The sequence below is a fragment of the Saccoglossus kowalevskii genome, chromosome 4 (genome assembly GCF_978046115.1).
Source record: "Saccoglossus kowalevskii chromosome 4, keSacKowa6.1, whole genome shotgun sequence".
Taxonomy (NCBI): domain Eukaryota; kingdom Metazoa; phylum Hemichordata; class Enteropneusta; family Harrimaniidae; genus Saccoglossus; species Saccoglossus kowalevskii.
Genome location: NC_140644.1, coordinates 31,516,979 through 31,528,310, shown reverse-complemented (window position 1 = coordinate 31,528,310; position 11,332 = coordinate 31,516,979). Strand labels below are relative to the sequence as shown.

At 36.3% G+C, this 11,332-nt stretch overlaps 2 protein-coding genes across 2 annotated transcripts in view; one reads left to right on the top strand and one right to left on the bottom strand.

The window, feature by feature from the left end:
- Positions 1-1,128: 1,128 nt before the first annotated feature.
- LOC100375247 (uncharacterized) lies at positions 1,129-3,948 on the top strand. Its single transcript, XM_078005324.2, has 2 exons — positions 1,129-1,286; positions 2,710-3,948. Exon 2 carries the CDS (start codon positions 2,722-2,724, stop codon positions 3,835-3,837), a length of 1,116 nt encoding a protein of 371 aa, XP_077861450.2. The 5' UTR covers positions 1,129-1,286; positions 2,710-2,721; the 3' UTR covers positions 3,838-3,948.
- Positions 3,949-7,633: 3,685 nt separating this feature from the next.
- Positions 7,634-11,332, bottom strand: part of LOC100375104 (glycine receptor subunit alpha-2-like) — a 32,630-nt gene continuing 28,931 nt past the window's right edge. Inside the window, exons 7-8 of the mRNA XM_085498390.1 lie at positions 9,634-10,088; positions 7,634-8,189 (exon numbers count right to left, since the gene is read on the bottom strand). Of these exons, the coding sequence (XP_085354516.1) occupies positions 7,776-8,189; positions 9,634-10,088 (869 nt within the window). The 3' untranslated portion in view covers positions 7,634-7,775. The remainder of the gene's footprint in view (positions 8,190-9,633; positions 10,089-11,332) is intronic.

Here is an 11,332-nt window from a genome sequence, read left to right as displayed (position 1 = left end):
AAAACTCGACAGTGCTGTGTTTCAAGTGTTTGACCACTGTATATATGTACTTAGCATGTTCTAGCTGGAATTCAACGAGTATTCAAGCAAGAAAGTACGGCAGTTATCGAGCAACGCTAACCATTGGTCGTTTAAAAATTAACAATGAATTCCCATGATTGAGGCGCATTGTCTGAAATTTTCAGCATGACGAATTACTGGCGGGATAGCTCATTACACTCAGGTTTTTCTTTATCCATTCTTAATCACTCATCTGAGGCGGATTACGTGCATTTGCCAACTGGTTAGCCAATTAGAAACCAGCTTTGCAGAGTAAGGACATCAATTTACGAAAGCATAGAGTAGCAAAAATTGCCACGCCCATATTTTAGAAACCACGCCCACTTTCGGGAAACCACGCCTAAATTGCAACGCGATGTTAAATTTATAGTTAACCGAACTGGGAAAATGTTTTTTTTTGTTTAACGTTCAAATTTAATAACTTTACTATAGCTAGAATGCTGTAAGTGTCTTCATTTTAAGTTAGTCCTTCTGCCGATTTCTCGCAGCCAACAACGTGATTTTTCATTTGGGATTTCGAAAAAAATATGGCATTCATACGCACAACACCCCACCATGTTTCAACTTTTAAATTGCCAGTTAACAAGGTCTTTCATAGTAGCACTTCGATGGCATTGACGTATGAATGGGTTCAATTATCAGTGTTCACTGATAATTACTTCACAGCCCGTTGTATACTCGCTATTGACGGCATTTCGCAGCACGTGCAAGTTGTTTTTATCGACAGAATTCATTCATAGATCTCAAATTTCATGTACAGTGTGACAAAAGCCAGCCTTTGCTCCCATTTAACAGTTAACCAAACTTAACTGAGTTACAATGTTTTTCTTAACTTGATCTTCGTAGCTCGAACAATTCAGTGACTCGCTTTGAAACATGGTTCATTGCTGTAGCAGTTGGTGGGTGAATGGTGAAATCTATAACAGATCACAGTGGGTTCAAAGGTCAATGTAGTGTTCTTTGTGTTCGGTGGGCATTTATTGCAGCACGAACAGTAATTCAATACGGTTAGCAGTAGAGGTATACTGAATAGGAGCTATGACGTCACACTCAAACGGTTTACACCAGGTGAAAGTGGACAATGAAACCTGGAAGTATCACGGGTAAAACAAACTAAAAGCATGTCCCGTATTAAGAAAACTGTTTATTCGCCTGTTTTATTTAAGCATTGAGAGCAGAATAACCAGTTAAACATATTAATTATGCAGCCAACAGATTAATGCCAGGTAAGTCGACCTCGATGTTGTGTTGTACTCTTTGGCAATGGCAGTCAGTGTGTGAAGTACGGACGCAACAAAGACGATATGTTCGGCACGGTTTATTCAAGTTTCATGTGTATCAGGCGACATATAGTTATTCGAGACGTTCTCCACATCCGGGTGCGTACCACGACTACTCCTGATGCCTGTGTACAGTGACATTGTGCTGGTTCTGTTACATGTACGGAATAGTTGTATAAGCAGACAAGGGTGTACACATGGCTTCTGTCATGAAACAAAGAATAAAGTCACAGCTGTTGTTTATAGGTAGAACAAGTATCAATATATGCTCCAAATAGCGGCGTCGGAATATGTTCTAGCTAAAAAGCGTGTTTGCAAACGACGAATAAAAATACCCTACTAGCATTTACACTGTAGCGAGGGATATTCGGACACCTCTCAATCGTAACATTAAACTATTCGTCGGGTCCTGTATGATGGACGCTGACAGTAAAAAAATGTAAAACCATTTATTTTCACCAGAATAATTTAAATATATTGATATTTCGAACAATTTCACTCGGATTTAAATTCACGAGCTTGGTGGGTACTCAAGGAGTTGTATTGTTATTTCGTATGTGTACGTGGTTTTAATTTGGCGGATTTTACTTATCAGTGAAAATAGCGAAATTAAAACCCAGTGAATAATTAATGCATCCACAGTCATAAAAATGATTTTATACCAAATGTGACATGTTTATACAATTGCAGCGTTTTGTGTGGGCTACAGTTAATATTAAAGGGGCACCTTCCAGTTAAGCCTAATCTCACAACAAATTTACTTTCTGGATAATAACATTGGATAACAATGGTTAGATTAACATTGTAAACAACATAAACAATAGTGTTCCATGATTCTTTGGTGCAATGCATGAGATTGAGCGGTTCCCTTTCAGTTTAACAAACAGTTTGTTTGTTACATTTTTGAATAAAAGAGGCTTTTTATAGACAAAAAAAATATTTACTGCATTTTATTATATCAAGTTGTCTGGCTATTGGTTTTGTTTGATGTTTATCATTTTTTTTTATTAAGGCCTTTAAATACAATAATTACAAATTAAACAGAAATGAAATCAACTAAACGACTAATTTACACAACACTACACTGCACTTAACACAAATTAAATTACTGAGGCTAGGAAAAAAAAAATCTATTTCTCGTTCCATGGAAATTTTAAAACCAGGCGGCGAGGCGATTTTTTTTGAATACTGAGCTAAAATTGGGAAAATTTGAGACAAGTGCGAGTACAAGCGCATTTTGGAATGCTTTAGAAGGGAAAGTACGTTTGAGGCGCATGGTTCAAAAGGATGCGCGCGGAAACGAAAAAAAACATTTTTTTTGTCTCAGCCTAAACTAACTTTTATTTATGTAATATAATTTATATTCCAGATCGTTAAAGATATGGCGTCTACTGCATCAGCATTAGCTAACCAGCTACGAGATGAGTTTCTCACCTGTTCACTCTGTTTCTCTAGTTACAAAAATCCCAAGTTGTTGTCATGCCAACACAGCTTTTGCCGAGAATGCCTCGACCGCTGGATTGTGTCAAGTAAGGTGAAATTATTGGCATGTCCTGTTTGTAGAAAGGAAAGCGTCATTCCTGTCAATGGTGCCATTGGTTTTTCTGCCAGTATCTTAATTACCAATCTGTTGGAGTATTTGCGTACAAACGTGAAGGACGAACGGGAGAGAAAAACGGGGTTTCTGTTCCAATTTGGTGAGAAGGGGAGCTCAGATGGACAGTTATATAAACCGCAGTCAGTTGCCATGGTTGGAAAGGATCGTGTTATTGTGGCAGATAGTAAAAACAGACTACAGATATTCTCACGTTATGGCAAATATAAAGATACGATCACACTGTCAAGTTTAGATAAAAAGTGTGTACCAAGATGCCTTGCAGTGGCGACATCTACGGGAGAGGGCGTGGTCTACGTGTCAGATATGAACAACAAGAGAGTTTGGGGGTGCAATCTGAAAGGAGAGATAGTCAAAGAGATTGGGAAAGATAATCTGAGCATGCCCAGTGGTGTAGCTATTTCCAGTGAAGGAAACATACATGTGGTTGACGTTTGGTCGCATTCTGTGCGCTCATTCGTGGAAGGAGAACACGTGCCAAGAAGAGTTGGTGGTTTGGGAGACGGCGAGAGCGGGCTATGTCAACCAACACACATTGCGGTGAATAAATGTGGTGAACTAGTTGTTGCTGATACGCACAATAATCGAATCCAAATTTTCGATTCGTATGGACGATGTGTGAGGAGATTTGGGAGAAAGGGTGTTGGTGACGGAGAATTTCTCTGTCCGAGTGGGATTGCAATAGACAGATTCGGCAATATCATTGTGGCTGACAGCTCAGCGCGTCGTATACAAATGTTCACTTATTGGGGGCGTTTTATACGTCGTATTGACAAAGATGGTGATGGGTTGAAATACCCAGAAGGTGTGTCTATCGCCGGTGATGGCGCTGTTTACGTCGCTGATGCTGGTAGCCACAGCGTAAAAGTATTCCAGTATTGAGAGTTATGTCTGTCATTAGTTTGAGGGATTTGTAGCATAGCATTGTGTAGATTAGCATAAACATATCACAGGTGTGATCGAAGCGTGAATAAAAACAATAAAACATGTTAAGCTACTGGTTGAATACTTTATTTCAGGGTTTTGGGGCGGGATAATTACACTGTATTTCGCACATATTAATCCATCGAGAAAGTATAAGCTCGTTAATCGTCATCATTATTGCAAAAGTTCATTACCAATTTGTGAATCTTGTTCATATGTTTGAAAGTGACATTATATCGGTGAACGATTTCATTACAAGCAGTCACGTTCAAGGTAAAATTTGAACATTCATATGAATTGATGTATACAAGGTATCAGAGTGTAATACGAAAACGAACAATATATATTCAGTAATGTTACTGTACCAGTAAACTTGCATTTATAGAAAATCTAAAATCTTGCTGAATATTCAACTCATAGATAATCAACATGGCATGTGGATTATTGTAATTCTAAAATACACAACGAAATGAAGTTCGTACAAAAATACATTACAACTAATATGTTTACTGCTGTTTTATCACACATACGTATTGTATAGAAAGCATTCACGATTCAAGACGTCACGATTCATGACGTCACGATTCATGTCACCATTAATCATTTGAATGCTATATTTTTTCTCTCCAAAATTATGATCCAACGGTTTGAAAATCAATCTGTATTGTTTAATAATTTCTATGACAATTTTGAACTAAATTCATGCACGTCTTGATCATTTATATAAAAATTAGTTGTACAAGGTGATACAAATATGGCATTCAAATGACATTCACATTGTTTATGTAATATGTAACACAGTTTTGGCACAATCATGAACATCGAGGTGATTCTAACTATAACTATTATTAAAAACAACCATTAACAAAGTAGCCGCTGTCAAGAATGAGGGCGCTTCTATATCTTCACATTTGGTCTATTTGATCTCTAAAATTTGTATTATATTTCAGATCGTCACCAAACTTCTTCACGCTAAACAGTTATTGCATATTACATAGTGTATTGCTAATCAACTCACAGAATCATGATGTAAATAAGGTGTTCAATAAACAATATACAAATCCCAACTGAGTTGGACCCAAGTTCTCATGAACTGGACAAAATCTAAAATCGTTGGGATGCTAATATTAGTCAATGTGATAATTACTGTAGATCATGCAAAGTGGGAATACAACTTTAACCTAAATCATTGTTTCCCAACGCTATAGTATCTACAACTTCACAATGTTGTAATTTAAATTAGTCAAACTGTAATTAGTGTTACTGGTCTGTTCCTACAGTAAGAACTCCACGTATGTCCCATATTTCATATTATTTGGGTTTCTAATAGAAATAATAATATGAAAATATCCCCATTCTTGAAACGATAGGTGAGTATTATTTTGAAACCACTCGATACAATGAATAGATGGAATTATAAAGAAAGTTACTGTCAAGAAACATGTTCTATTCATTTACATTGTATGGATTTTGCTAGTCTTTTTGACTGTTTTCGCTATTTTCACTGATTTGCATACACCATAGTAAGAAATGCTACTGATTTCAAGTTATTTTTGTGGAAATATCACAAAAAGTAAACTTCAAAAAAGCATCACAATATACAGAAAAGTGTCATTAATATTCAAGTATGCATTTCCAACAAAACATTTACAACCAAGTGAGATAAATAGTGTTTGAAAATTGTATACGTTACCAATTCTGACTCAATCGATAATCGGTATTTTTAACGTTATTGATACAATTATATATCTCTGTCTTCCTCATGCAAACTACATTAATCCCACCACATGTCACGTGATCGAATGAAAACATATCTAAGTCGTTTAATATCTATACTTTCCAGTGAAGTTTGACCGAAAATGAGGCTTAGTGAGACGAATAAAACGAAACAGTCACGTGATGTGGTAAATACTACGAACATTTAACAATACAATCACTGAACATACATTATACATGTGACTCATGACAATGCAATTCCTATATGGAGAAACATCACTACTATTATAAAAACATTATATCTAGAACACTAGGTCGCTCTGATTATCATTTAAATATTTTCTCTATAAAATCGAATATATTATTATAATATCATATTTTATTACACTTTTCTTTCTGTTTTTGATCGCTTCTCGGCAACTGCAAGTTCGGCCGTGTATTCTATGTTATTTGGGTTGTTTACTTTCAAGGTACTTCGAACAGTTGCAAATGACATCAGTTTACACGCAGCCCTCCCTAGTACGCCGTATTCCCAAATATCCAGCAATTCCATAGCACACAAATATAACATTAATTAAACGAATTGATGTTGCTGATTATTTATGAGTTGTGCACATGTAAGGCAATCACACGGCATTTTTAGAGTGCCAACTTACTGTAACTTCAAGTTTGCAATGGAAACGACGACATGTACATGTGCTGTGGCAACGTCTACACCTATTAGCCTACATGACCAAATTGGTGCAACCATATACATATTGCAACTACGCGTGGAGACGTTGCATAATCTTGTTACACAATAATTAAAATATTGTCATTTTCACATATTTGACATACCATATTACAATGATGTCGAAAATTACTGTGCCAACGTACTCAACGAAAGTCGACCAATAAAATACAGTGAAAATAGCATATGTGTTCTGTTTTATAGCATTTTATCATTGTTTTCAATGGCAAAGATATCTCAGCATTTTGCTCGGTGATATACGGAGAAAAACAATAGTATATCAAAGAAAATAACCAGTTTGTATTCTGTATGGTTTTATTATCTTGTCACCAAAGATCAAATTGATGACTAAAGAAATAATTAATAAATTATCACTAGTTACCTGTCGTTAAGATATTAGTATTGCCTAGCTATTGAAATTTAGGTCCATGTTTGATACCATTTTTGAGTTATTAAAATAAGTTTGTCAAATCTATATAAAACAAAAAAATAACCACGAACATGGGTCTCGCTCTTAAAAATAAATATTTCACAAATGGCTAAATTTTCATAATTTTCACTTATTCCTCTTCGCGTGCAAAATTGCGTGATTACGATAATATTACGACATGCTAATCAATTGGTCGTTCAACTCTTAGTATTTGTCTGATTCCCATGATTGTTTTAATAATGTAGCGAATATATGCATAAAATATGAACACACATTGACTAGCAATAATTAGGCCGTCTGCACACGGAGCGAATGCGAGTCACCCGAGGGAGTACACCACCTGAGGTCATTGACAGAGAGCAACACACAGTATTTGTTGTTTTGGTGATTCATATTTCTTAAGCTCTTACACTCTGTTCCTATGAATCGCGCCCTCGTGCCGTTAACTTCAGTCTAGATTATGTCTAATTTGTTAAATGGTGAAATTCATGCTGATAACTGGAACATCTCTAACATTAGTTGACCAACACCAAACTTTGGATATTCGTATAGTACAGACAGTACAGGAACAGTGATGCGACACGCATCAACGAACAAACACGCTCAGAAAACTAGCACGACGCGATATCACGAAACATCCGGGCAATTAACCATTTATAATTATAATATACTACGTATGGTTTTAGCGGATTATCTATTTAACAATCATTTCATCTATTGACTATATTCTTAAAATGCTGGCCACTCATATCACCATATATAGTCATATGAATATAGACGATGTTGACACAGTACTTGCGCTATCGTTACAGTAATTTACAGTAATTCGCAGCAACGTAATATTGTTGAAGTAATTCCCAGGTAATTTATTTCGTTACGCAATATTGTTACAGGCACACGCGTGTAATGTATTCTTGTTATACAATATCCTTATAGTAATACGCAAGTTAACTTATCGTTACAGCAACATGCAAGACAACGTTCTGGTTACGCGATTTCTTTACGTTAATACGCTATTCTCTAATGTGTCGCGTCTCTGGCTAGTAGCTCCTCAATGGTCAGGTCAGTTACATTTAAATAATAACCCCAATAAGCTGAGTTCAAGACCAAAAACACAAACGGGAAAATTAAGCGGGAGTAGATATCAATCTTGCTGGCATTGAGTCCTGCTTCCTTCATTTCTTTCAACCTGGTGCGTAATTTACCGTGTTTGCCATGGTTGCCATGGTTTTGGGCGATGGTAACTGTTGTCTCTTGTTGCCTACAGCCTCGGTCTGGATGAAGAGTGACGTTGGTGTTCATCGAATCGTCAGCCTGCCTCGTATTTTGGCGTCGTATGCTGGCATTCGATGCGCAGTACCTTGTCTCACAATCCCCACAGTCTTCAGACCCATAGATTCTCCCGAATTCGTTGACCTGCTCGAATGCAACATTCTGTGGAAAGAAATATACTCATATATGAAAATATATTCAATTGCCAAACATATTGTATTTGTAATCGATCTACAGTCTTAAAATAAAACATTTTTCGGAACAACATTGATGACGAGGTTACATGTTTTGGATCATATAGAAAGAGGGTCACAAGATTTGCCAAAGCTGGCAAGTAATAGTAAATATGCATAATTGTTCTGCACGTGCATGTATCTCACACGTGTAAACATGGTTACTGGCAATAATTTGGCATGTACTACTTGGTAAAACAATCGTTGTGGTACATAATTAACACACATTGGAATGAATGAGGTTATGCAAAACACACCAATAGATGGAACATTTTTCTTCGAACACAAATTAATTGTCCAGCTATGCATGCTATGATCATAAATATAGTTATGCTATATCATATCGCATACCACCATGTGCATACACATTTGACAATGTTGGCTCTGCAAAAATCAGTACGAAAAAAAAATGACAAAACAACGAAACTCACAAAAAATTTAGATTATTGTGCAATCGGAAGCATATGCAGTAAACCGTATTACCCCCATTTGTTTGTATATACAAATTATTATATTTAACTTATTATTACCATATACAAATTACGAATATTGACGTAATTGTGTAATTGGTGGGACAAAGTTTATTCATTTCCAACATGAATTATCTAAAACACCACGAAAGGTGAAATATATAATGTACCATATTAAATATACATTAATGTATACTATATCACATTGTAATGTATAATCATACAATATGCAGACAATGGGTGAAAGCGATAGCTTCGTAAACTAGGTCATGGTTTAGTGAGAGAGAGAGAATGATCGCAGCTGTATGAAACGAACAGTACTATTAACATAAGGGATATTCGTAGCAGCGAGAGTTCGATAAAAGGCGTGTGCTAAAGGACGTTTCGTTATTAGCTAAATTATTAAGAACTTGTCTCGGATATAGCTATACACTAGACACGTAAGTTTTATGTATTGCGGCAATGAACAGCTGAAATTCGTACACAGAAAAGGGATAAATAGGCTCTAACTCGACACTAGTAATCTCTGAGTGTGATGTGCATTGGATATTTTCAACACAATTCCTAAATCACCGGTCTGGAATTGCTTATTATTTAAAGAGGGGGAGTCGTCACCTGCGCATGGCCATAGCGTGTCATTGTTTACAAACAAGCGTCTACCCATGAGCCTTGTCGTTTTTAGCGTGTGTTGTTATAGTCGTTTGGGACTCAATTCCAGCGCGTGCGCAGGTGATGACTCTCCCGCTTTAAGGTGTTAATCAACTGGAGCAAAGAATTTTAACCATGTTATAATGTAAACTTATTTTGAAAGCTTTTTCAGCGTAATTGATAACGTATTAAAATTATTACTAACAGGGCAACAGTAAAATTGCAGTCACCATGTAGAAAAACAAAACAACTTACTACTTCTGGTGGATCTGGAACCTGGTACAGCTCATTCCGCCCCTCGCTATTGTGTCTCGCTACAGCGGCAGAGTTCATTTCTATATCGTTCATCTTTTTCTGCATTTGTCTCCGTCGCTTGTTTTCTTTGTAGCGAGGTTTATTATAGTAGCTGACTGTGGCGTATTCCACCAACGATGCAAAAACAAACAGAAAGCACATCAGGAGAAACACGTCGATTGCCTTCACGTATGAAATCTTTGGTAACGATGCATTAGAGGACGCCATGATTGTTGCCATAGTGAGAACTGTAGTGATTCCTAAGGCAACGCGAGCTGGCGTTGCGCCTCGGTTGATGTAGAATGACACCCACGACAGGATGACGATGAGTATGGATGGGAAGTAAGTCTGAATAAGGTAATATGATAGCATACGTCCAAGGTAGTAATCACTGATCAACTGGGTGAAGTTACCAACTGAAATGCAAAATCATATTTCTGATTTTATATGGCGCCTGATGAAAACTATTGTAAGCGTGATGGGTTTTGTAAGGAGGCCAAATATCCGGTCTATATTTTATTTTATTTTTTAATTTATTACACTGTAGTCTAGTAGAACGGGGTGGCATGTGCAAAGAAAGTTCTAGTAGATGAACAGTTATATATTGAATGAAATTTATATGTTTACTTGATTCTAATGGTGGCAATAAATTATCCACGACATAATTTAGACTTTTATTTGGCAAATTTTACATGGATGAATAGCAATTGTTGAAGAAAGTCTCAAAATCCCTTCTTGTCAAAATGATCGTCTCTCACCCGTGTATATTGTGAAGCTCTATATTAGATACTTTGATGAACACATATTCCATTTATTGAATGCTCATTAGACCTTGAACTCATTTCAAGCAATTATGCCAGAATACTTGACATAAATCGCCCTGAACACTTTTTATTGATTATGTTCTAACCGGCGTCTTTTGAAAATATTTTCACGAAAATAAAAACGAGACAGGAAATTGTTTGTATTGGACGTCGTTTTGAATATTCTGAGATTTCGCATAAATTAGACGTTTATTTCTACTGTTTTATTCAAGATATCGCAAAATACTTGCACGGTTTTAGTTTCAAGGACAACTACAAAGTGATGGGTAATCCGTTAGTACCTTCCATTATAATCATAACATCTCAAAACAATTGACAGGGGTTGTTGCAGTTATTTTAAATTGAATCCTTGTTTGAGTGCCCAAGATTAAAACATATTACCTAATTCGCACAATTCTTGTTTGTGCCAGAATGCAATGTACTATATTCAAATTGTACTAACACCTATTGAATTTAATTTTTAAATGTCATGTCAAAACTTAGGTTTCGTAAACTGGTAACCTGTATTGAATTATTTTTATGTAGATATGTACTTCCGAAAGCCTGACATTGATTGATGAATGACCGGAGCCCACTTTTCAACGGAGCGTATTCCGTCATCAGTCGTGCAGTTCATCAGACGAACATCAATGGAGCATCGTATATTATCCATTGGACATGTGGTGACGCCACTCTCAAATCATCACCCGTTAGATCACGAAGTTAATGAAGCATAAACATAATAAATATAGAACGGCGCTTCACAGAAAGTCGACATTCAAAATGTTATTTCGCTATTTCCATTAAATGTACATATTCCCGTTCCAGTCAGTGTAACCTGTGTACACGGCTAATTA

Coding starts and splice junctions, on each gene's coding strand:
- LOC100375247 (XM_078005324.2), top strand. CDS start 2,722: ATGGCGTCTACTGCATCAGCATTAGCTAACCAGCTACGAGATGAGTTT.